Below are 19,834 nucleotides of genomic sequence, written 5' to 3'. Positions count from 1 at the left end.
AACATTTGCATGTCTTTTTGCAAAACGCTATTTTATATATATCACGTTGTAAATATTGGACAAATTTATACGGAGTAGTATTCACCAACACAGTGGCTGAATTCTGGATACTTTTTCTTTTTTGGCGTAGTTGCTGCTAAGTAAAGATGCTTGAGAATGATACTATCATTAACTTCTTTTCTTCTGTCAACGACAACATTGAACTAAACCCGGATATAGCAAATACAGAGTACGATGTTTTTCTTTCTCGGAAAGGCCAAGCCAATCTATCAGTCACTGATGCATAATGTTTGCAAAAATAATAAAACTACCAAAGGACCACAAATTAATGATTTTTAACATCTTTAATCAAGTCTACCTATTCTTGTTCAGTTCCATGTACTAGTAGATATATTAATCCCTGCTACGTGGATGATTTACGCCATGGAACATACATACTCAACGCTAACAAGTCAATGGTAAAACTGGTCGGTGCAGCACTCTTTTTGCAACTCAATCATAACATGGGTGAGACAGTTTTGCTGCTTGGTGCTTCGGTTGAAATTAGCATTTGAGGGCAGCTCTTGCCATTTCCAACGCTCCCTCGTAGGTCTTATTCCCACCAATGAAGCCGCTCATGTGAATAAACACACAGCCAGGGATGCCAGTTTCCTTCGACAGATCATCGTCCCTCATGCCCCTCAACTTTTCTGGAAGAGCCTTCCGGCTCTCGAATCTGTCGGGAGCAACAGAGACGGCTTGCACTCGCCAGCTTTTGCTCCGCTCGTCCTGCAGTTATGTGGATAAAGTTAAAATACATATGAAAATCCGGTATGTCTTAGCTGAAACAAGTTGGCAACTACAAAAACAAAAGCATGTGAAAAAAGTCGACTGCAATGCTGGGTGCCAAACTGACAACCCATCAGTGAAGTGCTAAAACGACCACTACTACAACTTGAAAGTTCTCTCCAAAAAAAAAAAAAAAATACAACTTGAAAGTACTACGCCACTTCACTTCCAGATTAGCAACTTGGTGGTAACTACACGCAAGTATACTTGCTCTCAACAAAAAATCTAAGGTACTAAATAAAGTTCATATCAGACAACTGGGAAAGGGCAACGCTTCTTACCTGATACAGAACATACTTAGTCAGAGGATTAATCTTCAGCTCCTGCTCTAGCTCAAATAAATGAAGTTTCCACTGCCACAACAGAGAAGCATTCAGTTTACAAACATGGCCATATTAGTACTATCACACTTCACTAAATCAGTCAGTTATCAATTAAACGAAGCAATTGCTGAAATAAGTTTAAAAATTAAAACAGAAAAACTAAAACACTAGTTGATGAGAAACTATTTTCAACACTGCTACAGCAGAACAAAATGACAAGGTTTCAGGTGAGAAAAAAAATTAAGCACACCAAAGATTAACATAACCAGATTAGAAACAACATTTATACTTCCGCTTCGATCAACATTTTCAGTCCAAAAATATCAGTTTTGGATATGACAAAAAATGATATCTCAACTATTAAAGCTCAATCAGTGGTGATGATTACGTCATCCGCTCCGTCCCGCACGGAAAAAAAACGCTCAATATGAATATTTCCTGTGATGAGCCTCATGGCATCTTCTGCTATCTAATGAATCTGATTTGGTCTGACACATATGGCACCCTCGATTTTCTTATCTCAAGTTCTTAACCCTGTTCGGAGAGCGAAGCTACACATGTAAGCTGTTCTATTGTAAGATAGGATCAGCTTTAGGCATATGCTGTACATCATCCATTCTTCTGAAAATATCTTATCTGTGTTATCCTTTCATGTACCAAAATCGTGATATGGCTGCAGATAATTTGATCTTTTACAAAAAAGGAAAGATAACTTTTACTGTCACAGAAACTAGAAAGATATGGCCGGAGATGCAATATGTATATTACTGAATTGGTACATAGATACAGTACATTTTTATTTGAATTTCAGTCATACATAATATCCTAGCAGAAACTATTCGAGGTGTATGCTTAAGGTGGCTCCAAGTTGCAGCTATAGTTTATTTTATTTTACGATTCTACCTGTATTATTGCAATGCAGGGGCTGCAGTTGTTAATTACAATAGCTGATTGGCTAGGTAATGCTATCTGAGAATTGAACATTCTGTTTCAAACAAAAACTTGAATCCATTAATTTGTACATTCCTTAATAGTTATATCAATTCATGTGCTTCATGAAGGATTATAAGTTTAGCTCTCAGGATCCTAACATGCTTGAACCTTATGTTGAAAAAGAATTGATGACATAATATAAACAATAATACATGAAATAATATAAACAACAAATCTAATCTCCTCGAGTTATTGATGCTTGAACCTTATGTTAAAAGGATTATACGTCTAGATTTGTTGTCGTGAACTTATTTTGTGTCTTCTAAGTTAACTGCCTGAATTGTGTCTTTTCATTGTGTTGAATTTGTTTGTATGTTTGATCACTTCAATTCAGATATTGCGGTAATACAATGGCATCCATTTATAGTCCATAGCAACGCACAGGTATTATGCTAGTAGTCTAATAACTAACCAAGATCTTACCGGGCAGAATCTATCTAAAACCATGATTTCTCCACTTGGATCAACACTTCCTCTTGACAGCAAACACTCCATGACAATAGATCTTGCAGGTAGCCATGACTTGACATGAAAGCGAACACTCTGCCAGTGGAAGTGGAAAAATATAGTCATACAAACATGAAACAATCAGCTTAGGGTCTAATGGAATCTGGGAGGGTGAATCCCATTTGGAAAAAAAGGAGGATATATAGCATACACAATTTGACAAGACCTTAAGCAGTGCATGAACAAAACACACCAAAAGATTAACCAGGAATAAGTCATACCTCCATAAATTCACTTCCTGCAAGCACCATTGCCTGTTGAAACGCAGCATTTTCCTTCTCAGGTGATTGATCTGGATCAGTCCAGTCCGGATTAAGACGCCCAACACGTGAAGACAAGTGTGTATTGTTCACATACTTGGGGGGTTGCTCCGTGTCATACTGATTGATTCCATTATCAATTGCATCAAGTGCCTGTTTCATGAAAGATACATTACTTCTTTAATACATCAAGTGGAAGAATATGGTATTGGGCAATTAAGACATAAATAGCAGAAAAACAAATACATGAATGAATGAGGAAGGACAACTGGATGTGTCGGAAAATTGATGCCAGCTGACAGTTTATGTATTGAAGTACTTTACGCCTTAGTAACATGTAAACCTTGAGCCTACGTACGGAAATCTGCCAACTCACTGGTAATTGGCTTATAATAACCCTTCTCTGCCTACAAGAAACATATCTGAGCCTCACAGTCAGCTACAAGCACCCCCACTGTTTTGCCAACGTACAGTTCATCTTTCCTTACCAATCATACTAAAGCCAAACCTCATCTATATGTTAAAGCTAACCACAAAATCTAACACAAGAAACAGTTCAGAAAAAAATGTAGATTTATTAACTCCTGTCAATATAGTATCACGGTTGGTATTCCTTTTTTCTAGAATCCTAGTCAATATAGTCATTCCCCTATCCTTTAATAAAAGTTTCCATATTACGAAAAGTACTAACATCAATTCACAGTTGGTTATGAGTATAGATTCGTACCTCAACAAAGTTTTTGTATATGGCAAGATATACCCGGTGAACATCTTCATGGTCCTCATTAAGCTGAAGCTCCTTTGCAATTATCTCCTTGCCAAAATGCTGCAGTATCACAGCAGTTTTAAATGACATATAAGCAAGCCATCATTTCAATAATGCAAAGAAAAAGGTAGCATTGACATTTGATTTGCAACCTGTAAATTTGATAGATTAATAAATTGTCAAAAGGCTGCGTGTGCACAAGACAAACTATGCTATGAAATTTCACAACATCCAGAAACAAATCCTCCAATGAATACCCAGTTATGTAGTGCATTGGGGACCTATTTTAGCTTATATTAACAAATTTCAGAACATCGCTAATAAGGGGAAATATTGTATGAAAACCTGCATCATCTATGGGAGGTACCTTGTAAACAAGCCCAGCACTGCTAAGTTTCGTGTTAAATCCATGTCCAAAGACCTCGTTGAAGCCCTTCTGGTGATGATCATAGCGATGCCGGCTGGGATCATAGACACCACCGACATCAAGCACGGCCTCCAGCGAATCGAGGATCTAGAGTGAAGTTCCACAAGAAAAAGAGGCAAACAAGTAAGTGCAGATAAAGGATACACCAAATGACAAATCATGTGTTTAATGTTTCGCTGTATCATGTACAACAGATACTTCATAAGCAAATCACTCAACCAAATGAAGCACAGGCACGCATGTTAACACCGCATCATGGCCTCACTCAACTCCAATGATTGCATTGGCTCCTCTCATGGATAAGAAAAACAATCTTAAACAACATGTCATACTTGGCATGGATGTAGACAGATGATATGATGTAGACAGTCAACCAAATGAAGCACAGACACCCATATTAATACAACGTCGTAGCCTCACTAAATTCTAGTGGTCGCATTTTAAGACTCCTATCATGGATATGAAAATATTCTTAAACTACATGCATAATCAGCATAAGATGTGGACATACATAGCTCATACATAGCTCATGAATTTCTATACCAGGTGAGAGGATGTCGAAGACCGTAAAAAAAAAATACAAATTCTAAGGCTTTCAGTTCACAGTTTCACATTCATATAGCAGTATGAAACAACTGCCCAGATATAGCAAAATCAGTCCGACAATGAGTTAAATTAGCGCATATCCAGACTTTTTTTGGGGGGAAATGGCAGGCCAATCGAGCGAGTGACGAAGCGACAGACCTGGGAATCGCGGGTGCGGACGACGTCGGCGCCTGCGAACTGGGAGGTGAGGCGGATGAGGAAGCAGCCGAGCGCCTCGTCGCAGTGGAAGCTGCCGTTGTGGGTCCCCACGCGCTTGCCGCTTCCCGCTCCGTTGGAGTAGTCGACGCCGGCGGTGGCGGCGGCTGACGAGTAGACCCTCAGACGCTTGGGCGAGGTGGCGCCGGCCCTGGCGGCGGCGGCCATGGGGGGAGGGTTTAGGATTTGGGAGCGCGCGCGGGGAAGGAACGTGACGGCTCGCTGCGACAGCCTCCGGGCGCAGGCGGCGAGCATCAGTGGCGCAGAAGTCCGGGAGCTCGCGGGGCGGGGACGGCAATCCGGCAACGACGGAGTGGCGTGGCGGCGCGCGTCCTCCTACCAAGGTGAAGGGTTCGAGCGTTTGTGAGCTCGGTTGCTTGCTCATTTGAGTTGTTCTGGGCCGGAAATAATGGGCCTGAACTAGTTTGCAGACTGGGCCAATCCAAAATAATAGGCCTGAGAAAATCCTGCGGCCCGGCCCGGCCCGGCCCGGCCCGGCCCGGAGACAGGAAAGCCGGCGAACGGCGACCCCGATGACTGCCGTCTCCCCCAACAGTACAAGGCAACTCACGGGGGGAGAGAGGGGAAGGAAACGAATCCGGCGGAGCAAAGCATGGCGTCGTCGCCGCAGGCGCAGCAAGGGCAGGCCCAGTCCCAGGGCGGCGGCGGCGGAACCGGCGGCGTCTGCCCGGCGGAGCAGTTCTGGTCGCTCCTCGACAAGGCGGACCGGCGCTTCGCGCGGGTACGGGACCTGCCCCTCTACGGCCGCCGCGAGCCGGAGGAGTACGGCAAGGCCTTCCGCATCTACACCCAGCTCTGGCGCATGCAGCAGGAGCACCGCCAGCGCCTCCTCGAAGCCGGCCTCCGCCGCTGGCAGGTCGGCGAGATCGCCGCGCGCATCGCGCACCTCTACTACTCGCAGTACCAGCGCGCCTCCGACACGGCGCTCCTCTCCGAGGCCTTCGTCTTCTACCACGCCGTCCTCGACCGCGCCTACTTCCTCGACGAGCACCTCGGGGCCGGCGCCTCCACCAAGCACCTCCGCTTCCTCGCCAGGTTCCTCCTCGTCGCGCTCATCCTCGCCCGCCGCGCGCACACCGTCCCCCTCCTCGCATCCAGAATCCGGGCGCTGCTCGACGAATCCAAGAAGACCCTCCAGGCAAAATCCCTCTCCCCCTCCCCTCCCTCGTCTCTCGATTCCAAACTCTCTGCCCATTCTCCGGCTGACTCAAATTAAGAAAGCTGAAATGCTGCAGGAATCCGATTACAGGGAGTGGAAGCACACCGTGCAAGAAATCACGAGGTTTCTCAAGGCCGACTCGCCCTTCATGAACATGAGGCCGCTCAGGTACAGCTACGCGTTTGATCCTCCACCGGATAACCTCCCTACCACCCCACCCACGGTCAAGAAGCGCGGCCTGCTCTTAGGTGACGCCATACTGTGCAGCTACTACCATAACGAGGTAAGGCTTCCTCGCACTCACATGCACCCACAATGAGGTCTTCAATTGCTTACTAGCAGCAAAACATCATCTATATATCTCTGTGTTCCCTCCTTCAGGTCAAATTCACCGACCTCACTCTGGACACATTCAGAATGCTTCAGTGTCTTGAATGGGAACCATGCGGTTCCTTCGCACTGAATAATGGGTACAGCGCTCATGATGAAGGCGGACAAAATCACCCCAACCTCTTGAAAGATCTGAGAGATGCTGCGTTGCCCCCGAACCCACTGAAAACAGTTCTCCATCGCCCCTCGGTGCCGCATTTCCTGACGGTAAGTTCAGTTCTTGCTCATCTGACAATTGACATCGTGTCAACTCAATGTTTAATTTTCAAATAACAGTAACTTTATCATATGTACGTTTTGCTGAATATATGCAATGCTGAAAGATCTGACATTTGTCTTTATCCTATGTACGTTTTGCTGAATATATGCAATGCTCAATTGTTCATTGTTACTCAAGACTTGGTTTGGTCCTCGGAGAATAGTTGTGGAATGATCTCTGATGCATTCATTTCACCCACCTTTAGAAAGAGCAAAGCGTAATGTGTAAATAGCAGCCAATGTATGTTTCTTGGAATGATCTGAAATGGGCTAGCAGGAGAACTGAAATGTAGGGAATTCTGCAAGATATGTACATGATACTAGTGCCAACTAATCTTGATTATGTGATGAGGAAATATGATGATGAGCGAAGATAATGCAACTAAACTGATTCCATTTTTTCTGTTATCGTTAATACTCCCTCCGTCCTAATGCATGTGGCGCCCTCGTTTTGCGTGTTAAAACCTTGACCACTAATTTTACTAATAATACATGTGTTATTTTCTGTAAAAATATATTATTAGAAACTTTATTCAAATAGGAATTTAATGATAGAACATGCATGCCAGATAACCCATGTTTCATTAGTCGAATTGATCGTCAAAATTAGACCTCGAAAAGCATGTGCGCCACCTAAACAGTTCTACATCGCCCCTCAGTGCCACATTTACTGACGGTAAGTTTAGTGTCTCATTTGACAATTGACATCGTGTCAACTCAATGTTCAATCTATTATTATCTTCATCCTATGTATGTTTTACTGAATATATGCAATGCTCAATTGCTCATTGTTACTCAAGACCTTGGTTTGGTCCTAGGAGAATAGTTGTGGAACGATCTCTGATGCATTCTTTTCACCAACCTTAGGAAGAGCTATGTGTATGTGTAAATAACAGTCAATATATGTTTCTTGGAATGATCGGAAATGGGCTAGTAGGAGAATTGAAAAAAGTAGGGACTTCTGCAAGATATGTACTCCCTCCGATGCATTCTTTTTACCAACTCATCTAGATTATGTGATGAGGAAATATGATGTTGAGGGAAGATAATGCAACTAAACTGATTTCATTTGTTCTGTTATCAGTACATGCAACTAAACTTCCTCCGTCCCAATGCATGTGGTGCCCTTGTTTTGCGTGTTAATACTGTGACCACTAATTTAACTAATAGTACATGTTATTTTTTATTTAAAAAATATCATTAGACCTTTACTAAAATATGAATTTAATGATATAACATGCATGCCATATAACCCACATTTCATTAGTCGAACTGATCGTCAAAATTAGACCTCGAAAAGCATGTGCGCCACCTAAATAGGAACAGACTGAGTACCATAATCTCCATTATTCAGAAATAATAACCAAACAATCCATTATTGATCCGTTTTCACCCACAACAATTATAAACTGTAGCTTGAAAATTATTTGAGGCAATACTGTTATCAGTGATTCTTGGGTGCTGTATTTAGAATTCTTGGGTGTTGTGCTGTGCTAGCAGAGATGATAGCTGTATTTAGAATATGCCCTCTAGGATCTTCTCCCATTTGCACCCTCCCTGTGCATTCAAATTCTTGTTTTCTTTTACTTCACAAGAAAGTAGATTTATATTTATTTTTTGAGAAAAAGTAGATTTAAATTTGACTCTATGTTTACACCATTTTATTATATATGGAATAATTGCATGGATAAAAGACAATTTGATCGAAATCCAGGTCCTTGCCACCAAATGTGAGGAGCTCCCGTTGAATGGTATGATGTTGATATACCTTTCAGCTGCAGGTTCGTGTCTCAGGCTTGTAGAACTAAAATGTTATCAGCTGTCTGCTGGGAAGCACATTCTAGTTAGCACTCAAATATATAATTTCCTTCAGGTGAGATGGGAGCCTCTGGTCTTGGTCCCGATGCCAGCGAGAGAGTTGTGAGCAGTTTTAGTAAGTTTGACGTATCTAATACCAGACCAGTCAATCCAAAGGAAGATAATGAACCATCCCTTTGGCTAGGTTGCCGAGAAGGCGAAGGTATTTTTCAATGCTTAATTCATGCCATTATGTTCAATGTCTCTAATGCAGTACAGACCTATTTTGATGACATAGGATTGTTTGAAGTTGCCTTTATACAGGCTGAAGTATATATATTTTTCGAAAGAAGTGTATTGTTTCTGACACATGTTCAACATCTAGGCTCAAACTGCATATACCCTTGTGATCTGATCCCATTTACAAGGAGACCTCTTTTTTTGGTGATTGACAGTAGCGTCAGCTATGCATTTAAGGCAGGTTTGTTTACTCTTTGGAATTTTTTCTGACATTTATATTCTGCTGTCTAGTGAAAACTGCATATATATTCTTACTGGAGTATCTATAATATAATGGATGGTTCATACAAAACATTGTAATGCTTCCTTGAGATAAAACATAGGTTATTGGTCCACTCATATGCACAGAAACAAACTTAGGTATGAGGATTTGGAAGTTGTGTTCAGATCTTGTGCTTCTCTCAGCATCATTCTTATTTGTCAAAACATGTATTATAATTGTTGTCCTAATGGCTTTCATAGGCTCTTACTTTTATATTAATGGGATACTTGGTTTATTTCTGTGTCTTTTGCTTTATGCTCTTTTTGTTGAACAAAGTTCCTTATGCATTATCTTATTCTATACTTCTTCTGCACCTTTGTTTATTGTAACGTGATAGTCAGTGGCCATTTACCTATCCATTGGCTGGCTGTTTGGCATGCACTGCTAGCTCTATTAATTGGTCCATTCTTACTGTTTTATTTAATCATCGCAGTCAATTCATGGGGCTGAGAAGGGGGAGACAGCTGCCATGTTACTTTCTCGAAGCTCCCGATCTTGCGCTGTAGGATTTGGCGCGGACTCGACTCGGCAGAGTGGTAGTCAATTTACTATGTTTCTCACTGCTCCAGTGCAAGCTTTCTGCTTTCTGATCGGCAAAAATGGGCTGGACATTGACAAGGTTCGTGTTTCTATTTTGTGACAATTTTCTTCTTCCTCACAGGCACTAGGTTTTGTGTTTTGAGGGTTGGCATGATCTTTTTTTCTGTAGGAAACTTATAACAAAGCTGAGGAGCTACTATCCTTGTCGTTGAATGATTGGGCCACGACTCTGGTTGCATCATCTTCACTTGACCCTGTTTGGATTGAAGTGTTAGGCGATCCACTCCTGAGGCGGCTGCTTCTCAGGTCGCTTACCTAGCTAGCTTGTCAATTTGTGATACCACCCCCTACTCTAGTTTCAATCCTATCCTAGGGAACAAAATATGGATTGTCAGTCAATTTGTTTGGGTTTGTGCAGGTTTATCTTCTGCCGGGCCACGCTTTCACTGTTGAAAGGGAGCAACAATAAGGCGGAATGCTTGCCAAGCTGCTTGCCTCCATTGCCAGAGTCGGTTAGTGGAGAAAGCATGTTGTCCCAGTGCTGTGTGATGCGAGTTGCATCTTTGTTGGGCGCTGCTGACCAGTTCTCGTTTGCTGAGGTGACTACATGGTCCGACGTTGATGAGCCCATCGGCAGTGGAGGTGCCGACAGATAGTCGTCATTTTCGCTGGACTAAGTTCTCTTCCTCTTTATATGTAGTATAAATTGCTGGTAAATGTTGTTGATTTGTGGGTTCATGTGGTACAAAGCAAAAGTTATAGCACACTATCCCGCCCCTGCTATTACATCTGTTGATTGAATTTCATGGGAGAACAAAGACTGATTACTGCATTGATCTTGTAAAACCGGCAACAGATGTGTGCTAAATTTTGTTGTGGCATGGAAACGATCGAATCTGCAGACGCGAATTTGGATTGTCAGAGACAAAAGACACAATGATGTGGAACTGTGACAAAGTGCCTGGAAAAACATTCCGGCCCGAGATGACATGGAACAGCTGAAAGCGTAGGTTGCATGGAAATGGCCATGAACATAAGCCCTGATGGTGAGAGGAAGATGTGGGAGAATCTTTGGGAGCTGTCAACAAAATCGGAATGAAAATGGAGCGAATAGCATGCATCTTAAGCGTGAGGCACGACTGATGTACATGCTCCGGTGACTTCTCGCATGCTGCACCAATCAGCTGCAGTTACATGGGATTCTTCATTCAGGTCATCCAATATAGGATCATTTGGTAGCCTCGGTCAATTTTTTTGGCTCCCTGAGGCGTCTCCGTGGATGTTAGCCCGTTTGAAACGAGACATATGCTAAAATATGGATTTTGTTTGGTAGCTTGTGTATGGTTTTTTTGGAGGGTTTAGTGGAGATTTGAGTTGAGGTTGTTTGGTAGCTTCTGCCGTTAATTTTTTAATATTTTTTACTTCGTAGAGATTTGAGTTGAGGTTGTTTGGTTGCATGGTTTATAGCTCATGGAGCAGCCTAAAATCAAGCAACTTTTGTTTTATTGCCACCAGAATAGTGAGTATGATAATTGGTAACCTCTTCTTACATGTGCTGAGGTTACCAACACTGATGAATAGCATACAAGTAGACATAGAAGTAAGCACACAAGTAAGCATAGAAGTATTGTATCTCCATTTAAAAAGGTGTTTCACTTTTGTCTAGATATATTTTAGTTAAATATACATCTATATCTAGATAAAGTTGAGGCATATTTTTGGACGGAGGGAGTAGTTGAGACAAGAACGACATAGACATAGTTCAGACACAACGATCGGCACATACATAGTTTAGACACAATATCATAGTTGACATAGTTGAGGCACACCAGCGATCACTACTCCTCTTCCACGATCCTTCTAGTGGCATCTCCATGATCAGGCACCTGGTCATCACCTCGAAGCAAGAGTAGTCGAAGATCACCACTCGGAAGATGCCCGGGTGTTTCTTGTAGAAGGTGAGGAAGTAGTAGGCTGGTGCCAATGCATCACCACACTATAGCCTCGCCACGTCAGCTCTCACCCCCACTCTCATTCCACTCTCACCCCACGGTGCCAGTGCACGGGCTATAGTGCCATCTCTCACTTCCTCTTTCTCCTCTCTATCGCCTCCCTACCGCCCCCACTAGCACCGCTATCGCCCCTCTCTCGCCTCGCTGTCGCCCACAACGCGGGCGGTAGCGCCCGGCGCCAGCCCCAGCGCCCCGCGCTCGCGTCCCGCCCCACTCCCGCCCGCCTCTCGCCCCAAGCCGGGCGATACCGCCTCCACTCCCGCCCCCATTGGCACCAGCCGTAGAGCTGGGGCCATTGGAGGACTACATAAGCAATGTGTTTATGATGATCTTGTGGTCCAATGACACCAGCCCTATGACCATGAAGTGACATATACGTGCATCATTGGCTAACAACAAAAATGAACATCAATGGCAATGGCTAAAAACCACAATGAACAACTTTAATGAACGCCTCATACAAGCAATCACCCAATGAAACAAATTAGTCTATCCAGCCAACTATTATGCACAACCATGAGTATTTATGTCCCCGAAAAAAATCAAGAGTGTTTGTACAATGCACAAGGTCGGATAGGATAATACCTGCACACATTAGTTAGCAAGATGTCATCTTCCTCTCGTCTTGTCCCATTGTTCCTCGTCGCGGCGAAGCAGTTGATCTGTCGGTGGCAGTGCAATCGACGGCATGCGATGTGACAGTTTGGTGGTTACCGGGTGAGAGAGAAAGAGGGACAGTGAGAGGAGGGAGTGGGGCGGTGATGCCCGAAGGGCCAGGTTCCCGAAGGGGCGTGATGCCCCCTCTCATTTCCCATGCGTGCAACCGAGGAGCGACAACGGGCCAGGTTCCAGAGGAACGGTCGATTCGGCAGTGGCTCCAAGACCTGGCCCTAAGTTACTTTAATACTCATGCTGGCCACAACGGGAGTGATCCCGGGCAACCAACCGACCCATTTTCATCTCCCCAGGGGCAGGTTAGAGAGCTTGTGACCTACCAAACACGCCCAGGGGCAGGTTAGAGAGCTTGGGGACTCATCGTGGAGCTTTCACGATGGCCATGATGTGTGTCGAGGGGTTCAAACTGGCCATGGCATGCACCTCATCACTATGCATCCTCCAATGGGACAACAGCCTGGTTGTCAGCGTTATGGAGTGTGTTGATGCGACGTTGCCCAACACCCGAAGTTAGGGGTGGAAACGGATCAGATAGTGCCCTTCTCAATCCATTTTCATTTTTTCAAACCGAGTACAGATGACGAAGGCAGGGCAGGTGTTGTTCGAATACGGATGCTGATCGGATTTTTCCATTCAAAACAGATCTGAATATTTGTATAGTGATGTAATACACAATAGTTTCAATTTCAGTCATACAAAAAGATACATTTAACAACTTTGTCATTATTTTTGCTTGAATAATTGGCATCTCGAGACACAATTACCTACTAACATAGGCTAACATACGGATATATCCATTTTCATTCTCACATTTGTTTCAAAATCTAATACCATATTTGTACTTGTATTTGTAAAACAAGTCCAAAAAATTTCCACATCTAGTTTTACGTTTGTCTGAATTGAAATATTACCATGATTATTTTCAATTTAACGAATACAAGGAATATAATATACTCCACCCCCACCCGTCTCTTCCATGCTCTGTTATCACTTATCAGGCATGGTTCAGGCCCGCCCGAGGCTAAAGCTTGTCGGGGAAAAGGGAGCAAAATTATGTCAACGATGATGTCGCACAACAGAAATCCCAATGGTGTTCGTGGTGAAGCCGGAGCCGTTGGGGCGATGGGGGATGACGACTATGAACGGCTACCACATGGTTGAATCAAGGAAAATTGAATCGGCGACAACTAAATTTTACATGAGATATTTAGGTGGTCCAGTGCTAGACCTACCTTCGGATCTTACATTGTGGCGCCAACCTTGTTCGCCGAAATGCCCGACCTACCCTACTTCAATCCCATATTAGTTGACAATAAACCCAATGGGGTTAGATTTCGAAATAGTTTTGCCGATGGATCTAATTGCAGTACTTCAGACATTTGTAGACATTACTTCACTTAAGGTTCAGATTTGTCAAAAAAAAAAAAAAAAAAAAGCTAAAAATGAAAGATGACTTGATCGCAAAAAAAAAAAAAATGACAAATGACTGAGAGCATAACTGGAAACAAACAACAAGGTCGTGTCCTGCGGTTTTCTGTACGCGCAGGCACACCCACCTTTCGTTCATTCCCTTCACAAAAAGCCCTAAAGCATGTTCAACAAAACCGTGCATTTACCGTTCACACGTTCTGACAGAGCAAGTTCTGACTGAATCGTGTGCATAGATGCTCACTTCGGTAAGTATACATCGACCACTAGACAGACACGAAGAGCTGTACGCCTGTACCCGCGAACAAGCGTGCTAAAAATGGCAAATGACCAAGAGCAAAACTGGTAACAGCAAGTTCGTGCATTGCGCTTTTCCCCTGTAGGCGCAGGGACAGGACGCCCACCTTTCGTTCATTCACAACACAAAATGGGCTAAACAGAACAAGTACTCCACTGTACATCTCTTTCCAGTGATGGAATCTAGCCTCCCCTTGCGCAAGATTTGCGTCTAGGTTCCAATTTCTTCCGATGAAAGCCAGATGCTTACGCTTCTCTTCCCTGTCAAACATCACCTCTTGGATACGCGACAGCGAAACGCAGACGATGCCATAGCCCATTAACCGATTATTAACTCCATATTCAGTTAGCAGCCACTTTATTAAAGTTATCATCTTTACCCACACTTCTCCCACAAAAGCATCAAATAATCTGTCGGAAACAAAGACCTGGAGCTTGATTTTTCCCGATTCTGTATATTGTACAATTCCTCCGCTCGGATGAAACCAGCGTTTCTTGCAATCCCTTCTTCCCCCATCACACAACCCAATTTGTACACGAAAATCTTATTGCTACCACCTGAAAGTGTGTGTTGTACAACATGAAGAAACCACCACCACCACACCTGGGTCAAACCACCTACCAGGCGGCCATCAAATCCAATCTCCCTAGGCGCAGGCGCAGGGGTTGTCGACGACGACGAGGTCCTCGCCGTCGCTGCTGCGGAAGGCGAGGTAGCCCGCGGCGAGCCCGACGATGACGGCGATGAACACCCCGCCGTTGAAGGACATGACGGCGAGCATGAGGAGGTAGCCAATCCCGGCGTTGACCCCGAAGAGCGCCGCCGTGGCCACCTTGGCCGGCCAGCGGCAGCCGGCGAGGGCGGAGCCGGGGCCGAGCAGCGGGGCCCGCGCGTCGGAGCCGGCGGGCGGCGGGAGCGGGTCCGCCTTGGCGCTGGCGAGGAGCTTGAGGCGGATCCGGAAGGCCTCGAGGTACTGGTAGAAGGCGGCGGCCAGGAAGAGCGCCAGGAGGGAGAGGAGGTAGCCGGTCCACGCCGACGTTTTCCAGCCGTCGAAGAGGATCGTCGCCGACGTGCCCCAGTAGAAGGTCATGTGCATCATGGCGGCCGGCGGGTAGGGGGGCGGGGGGAGGGAGAGGGTTTGGGATTTGGACGTCGCCGGAGATGAGGGAGGGCGCAGGCAGAACACACGGCGGGAGGGGAGGAGGATTGCCGGCGAAGCGACCCGTGGGATTTTTAAAGGGACGGCCTTTGTTGTCGAGGTGCGGTTTGGGGCAGGGGGTTGGGATTTATTTACGTTTGCGCCATTGGACCGGGGGTTGGCCTTCCCGGCACGTTATAGGTCATCTGCCTCCACCAAGTGGGCTTATTTTTTGACAGATCTCTAATGCCCTCTCGCAAAGCTAATTATAAACAGATCGGATCGGATCGGATCGGATATTGCTCTTATCATATCTTTTACCATATTTTTGTAACGGATTCAGATCGGAGCGGATAATGGTCGGATGCGGATTATATCGGATTACGGATATGGAGCGGATTCGGATCGGACTCGGATCGGAAGCGGATTATTAAGAAAATATACATAAAAAAATTGATGTATGCTTTTTTATGTAAAATATGTTTGTATTATATACTATAGCTAAATGTACACACTTGTTCGTACAACAAAGCAAATTGTGTTCTAATAGAATACATATTTTGACCGTTGAACTAACTATATTGTATAAATATTTAGGGTTGGGCTAGTTTTCTCGGATTATTCTCTTTGTGCACCTCGGATAATCCGTAAAAAATGGCGGATAATCCGTATCCGTCGGATAGTATCAATACCATATCCTCTACCGTATCCGCCGGATATCCGTTTTATCACTATCCGCATCCGTATCCATATCCGGCGGATTTCTAAAAATGCATATCATATCCTCAAAAACAGATACGGATGCGGATTCGGAGCGGAAATTATCCGTACCATTTACATCCCTAAGTGAAACTATTTGGAAATCTGGACCCTAAGATCGGCGTTGTAGAGGTTAAAGCCAAAATTGTGCAGATCGGCGGAAGCTTTGGCTAAGGATGGCTCGCGCAAATGGTTCGGGTGCCGACCTGCTTTTTTTATAATAGGTGTTTTATTACTCGGTAACAAGTATTACATCCGGCATATACATAAGTTAAGACACACAGCTGCATAGATCTAATTATTACAAATTAAATATAAAAAATCTCTCAACAAAGTACCAAAAGAAGAAAAGATAAAAAGATACAGTTATATCGCAGGAGGGCCAATTCGCAGATCAAGTTGTCACCCATATTGGAAAAATATCCCTCTCTATATCCTCCAACAGTATAGATAACTCCGTAAAGAGGCCGTGATGCCACTCACGATATAAAGGCGACCACAAACGAAGCGTAATTGTGCAATGATATATGACCTGCAAAATAGAAGAACATTTATTTTTAAAAAACGTTGTCATTTCTACATAGCTTCACGATTAAGCCAGTTGCCGAAAAAATTCGCAAAGCTACGTGGTGGGTATAAGGTAGAACCTATTTAGATGGATGACCATATAAAGCCCAGTTCTTTTGGAGCTTCTAGATGGCTTAGGGGTGAGGGGCAGCCTAAGCCCAAAAGAACTGGATTTTAAGCCGTGGTGAGGGGCAGCCGGCTTTGACCATTTGTGTGTAGTGGGGAAAAGCTGGGGTACCCCAGCTTCCCGCACCCAGCGAAACGTTTTCCCCTCGTGCCCCCGCAGAGACTCCAATCGTTCTCGCGATAGAAAAAGAATCGCCACCTGCAATCGCCCCCGACGCTCGGCCGTCCGGCCGCCCGCCTCCCATCCCCCGATGCTACCCCCGACGTTCCGGCCGCCGCCAGCCGCCCGCTCGCCTCCCGTCCCCTATCCCCTGCCGCCTGCCGCCCCATCTCAAGCCGCGTCCCCTGCCGCCTACCGGCCCATCTCAGGCCGCGTCCCCAGCCGCCCCATCTCAGGCCTCGTCCCCCGCCGCCTGTAGCCCCATCGAGCGCCTGTAGCCCCATGCCTTTCCTCGCCCTGCGGCCACCCTCTGCAGCTCGCCGGCCAGATCGAGCCGAGCAACCGGCCCTAACGTGGAGCAGTCCTCCCTTTACACGACCTGCCACGAACTGAATCATTGTTGATTCTGTGATTCAGTTTGTTGGTGTCCAGCTACACGAGATCTATTATCCATTCAAGGGTACTTTAGAAATTTCGTCAGCTACTCAGGGAATAAGCTGAGAAGGCACCAGCCGAAAAGAACTGAACAGAGTTTTCTTTGGAGCTTCTTTTCACGGCCGTTTATTTTAGCAGCTGAAGGTGGAGCAGTTTCTGCACAAGCTGAAGCTAAAAAGAATTGGGCCTAAGTCTAGCAAATGAACATTGAAAGTAAAGATTATTATATTCTCGTCATGGTGATAGAAGACACATCTTTGGCTTTCCTGGCAATTACGTTTTGCAAGGTTATCTTTGGTTAGAATCACCCCACGGCGAAAGGTACACGCAAACACCTTCATTTTTAGCGGGATTTTCATCTTTCAAATTTTCAAATTATTATCAACCAGGATATCATTTTTAGCGGGATTAACACAGTGTAGATAGAAGCCACTGAGAAGACATCATTCCCAGTGAGATTTCAACGGAAAACATTAGATCGCTGGGATAACTGGATAGAATCTAGACGTGGGACGTAACAAATTATTCCAGGATGCTTGTCTAGGCCTAATGATGTTTGTGCCTTGCACGTTTGAAATGTGGCAGTAATTTCTACGCTGGCTGTCAAAGATTCAGACATCGATTTCGAGGGAAAGGATCGGACGGATCTCGATCTTGTGCCTCGGTAAGATCAAAAAAAAAATGATGTCTTTTCTCCCCAGGGTGGGAGATCGACGTCGATGTTAACCCATGCTGCTATTTTAACTCGGATTTAGGTAAGCATCGTGCATCTAGACGCCTAATCGTCTTATTACCACACCTCTGATCATTTTCTGAGCGCACCTCGACATTATATATTTTGAGGGTCAACTTTGCCCAGCCCAAGGCCAAGATGCCGGGTGGGAGGCGCGAAACTTGCCTTCCGTGTGGACCGTCCGAACGGAATCGTGGGGCAGAAAAGGTCAAGCTCGTGCGTGCGAGTGTGCGACCAGCGCTAGCACGTAGCTGAAGGCAGGCCGACGGCCGTAGGGGCAGCCACGTAATTTGTGCGCAAGATCCTGCCCTATGAAATGGTAGTACTTCGCGCGGCAGGCACGCAAACGGGGGTAGCACAGGCGCGCGACCTTGTACTGCACTTGTACTCCCAGCAACCGCGCGCGCTCGGCGGGCAGTGGCACCCCGAGAAAAGAAAAATGCTTTCGGTTGGGGGACTTGCGAGGAAGGGGCGCGCCAAGTCGGGAATGGAGTGGGAGTGGCGTGCCCGCAACGGGCAATCGCCTGCGTGATGTCCATGACCCCCCCCTGGCGCGCGCGCTGACGTGCTTTCATGCACTTGTACCAGGTCTATGTTCAGTGCAGGCTGCAGCTGCCCGTTTCATACGCCGTCTCGATTTGACGCGGCACAACAGAGAGTATTCAGCGCTCTTTGCCCCGTTTCAGCTACCCAGAGCATCTCCACTCGTGGCAGCGACCAAAGCCAGCAACGGTGTCTTCTACAGTACCTTTTTTCCGCGACGCGCCTCCCCTCCCGCCCCTTCCACCGCCGCTCAATTCTTCGTCCGATCCGACAGAATACATTGCAAAATTATCTCGTAGAATCTACAGGACCTCAAAGGAGAGTCATCTACTGTGTCGGCGACTTGATCTAGTTGAACTTCTGTTTGTTTATTTAGTTTGTTGTCCGTTACATTTCCATTTACAAAAAAAATATGTAGTACAGTCAACCATATTTTGTAATAGGTGAAGTCGTGAAGACAAGGCATGTATCTCTGCCATGTATTTATTTGTTGCTGCAAGTATATATTTTTTCGATAATGAACGCTTTATTACTTTAAAAGCAATTACATCCGCTCTCTGCGTAATCAGGATGCACACAACCGTTTATAGTATTTTTGAGTCGAAAGTTTGAAAAACAAAAAAACAAGGCGTAATACATATTGAGGCGATGAAGTGTAAAACGCCTAAACCTGCAAGTATATAAAAAATTTAAAGAAAACATCAAAGTATATATGATGTTGATTGTCAAAAAAAAAAACATCGCACCTTTTCTAATTATACCCCTAAAAACAAATATTTCGGGTCTGGAGTATGAGCTTGGGGCCGAACTACCATGTGGGTGTTTGCATCTCGGGATCTTGCAGGTTCCATTTTCAGCCCAGGTACGTGAACTATATAAAAGAACGGACTACTACACACTCATATACCTCAATGGGCCGAATGCCGTCCCAAGTCCTAACTATTCGCCAGCCCATTCATACAACACCCTATGCATACAACACCTCAGCCCTTTCTTGTCTCAGAAAAAAAAAAGCCTCAACCTTTTTTCTTTTTAGGACATGTTTGATTCAAAGGATTTTGAAAGTACATAAATAGGAAAAATACTGTAATAGTATATCATGACATGTGAAACTACATGAATCAAGCACATAAATTAGTTGTAGAAGTCATTTGGTTGCACCACAAGAAAAAACAGAAAATTAATATAGAGATTGAGTACATATCATAGCTGTTATAGACACATATAAATTTTTGCAAGAGGTCTAAACTTTTCTTAGAAATTCTATAAAATCAAAGCAATCCATATGAATTTTATAATATTTAATCATTTGAATCAAATAGCCTCTA

General features: G+C 44.7%; 3 protein-coding genes across 5 annotated transcripts; 1 reads left to right on the top strand and 2 right to left on the bottom strand.

Moving 5' to 3' along the window:
• Window positions 1-289: 289 nt before the first annotated feature.
• Window positions 290-5,261, bottom strand: LOC127301413 (MYG1 protein C694.04c). The gene is made up of 7 exons (XM_051331643.1): window positions 4,849-5,261; window positions 4,045-4,191; window positions 3,639-3,737; window positions 2,873-3,064; window positions 2,568-2,687; window positions 1,110-1,181; window positions 290-768 (listed from the first exon to the last, which is right to left on the bottom strand). Exons 1-7 carry the CDS (start codon window positions 5,158-5,160, stop codon window positions 544-546), a joined length of 1,167 nt encoding a protein of 388 aa, XP_051187603.1. The 5' UTR covers window positions 5,161-5,261; the 3' UTR covers window positions 290-543.
• Window positions 5,262-5,450: 189 nt separating this feature from the next.
• Window positions 5,451-10,478, top strand: LOC127301416 (uncharacterized). 3 transcript variants are annotated; one of them, XM_051331647.2, is made up of 9 exons: window positions 5,454-6,064; window positions 6,162-6,368; window positions 6,467-6,682; window positions 8,448-8,514; window positions 8,607-8,747; window positions 8,916-9,007; window positions 9,526-9,711; window positions 9,802-9,938; window positions 10,051-10,478. In XM_051331647.2, the coding sequence occupies exons 1-9, from the start codon at window positions 5,519-5,521 to the stop codon at window positions 10,286-10,288; spliced, it is 1,830 nt and encodes a 609-aa protein (XP_051187607.1). In that variant the 5' UTR covers window positions 5,454-5,518; the 3' UTR covers window positions 10,289-10,478. The 3 variants fall into 3 exon arrangements, with proteins under 3 accessions (XP_071676379.1, XP_051187607.1, XP_051187606.1); XM_051331646.2 differs by having other exon boundaries at window positions 5,455-6,064; window positions 8,607-8,753; XM_071820278.1 differs by lacking the exons at window positions 9,802-9,938; window positions 10,051-10,478 and having other exon boundaries at window positions 5,451-6,064; window positions 8,607-8,753; window positions 8,916-9,011; window positions 9,526-9,680.
• Window positions 10,479-14,385: 3,907 nt separating this feature from the next.
• Window positions 14,386-15,255, bottom strand: LOC127301417 (copper transporter 5.1). Its single transcript, XM_051331649.2, has one exon. The coding sequence runs from the start codon at window positions 15,142-15,144 to the stop codon at window positions 14,692-14,694; it is 453 nt and encodes a 150-aa protein (XP_051187609.1). The 5' UTR covers window positions 15,145-15,255; the 3' UTR covers window positions 14,386-14,691.
• Between the last annotated feature and the right edge of the window lie 4,579 nt (window positions 15,256-19,834).

This window comes from Lolium perenne, chromosome 5 (assembly GCF_019359855.2).
Source record: "Lolium perenne isolate Kyuss_39 chromosome 5, Kyuss_2.0, whole genome shotgun sequence".
NCBI classification, from domain to species: Eukaryota; Viridiplantae; Streptophyta; class Magnoliopsida; order Poales; family Poaceae; genus Lolium; species Lolium perenne.
This window is presented reverse-complemented; position numbering and strand designations above follow the sequence as displayed.

Coding starts and splice junctions, on each gene's coding strand:
- LOC127301413 (XM_051331643.1), bottom strand. CDS start 5,160: ATGCTCGCCGCCTGCGCCCGGAGGCTGTCGCAGCGAGCCGTCACGTTC. Junction 4,192..4,848: donor TCCGCACCCGCGATTCCCAG/GTCTGTCGCTTC, acceptor ACTTCACTCTAG/ATCCTCGATTCGCTGGAGGC. Junction 3,065..3,638: donor TATACAAAAACTTTGTTGAG/GTACGAATCTAT, acceptor TTCATGAAACAG/GCACTTGATGCAATTGATAA.
- LOC127301416 (XM_051331646.2), top strand. CDS start 5,519: ATGGCGTCGTCGCCGCAGGCGCAGCAAGGGCAGGCCCAGTCCCAGGGC. Junction 6,683..8,447: donor CGGTGCCGCATTTCCTGACG/GTAAGTTCAGTT, acceptor ATCGAAATCCAG/GTCCTTGCCACCAAATGTGA. Junction 9,939..10,050: donor CTGAGGCGGCTGCTTCTCAG/GTCGCTTACCTA, acceptor GGGTTTGTGCAG/GTTTATCTTCTGCCGGGCCA.
- LOC127301417 (XM_051331649.2), bottom strand. CDS start 15,144: ATGATGCACATGACCTTCTACTGGGGCACGTCGGCGACGATCCTCTTC.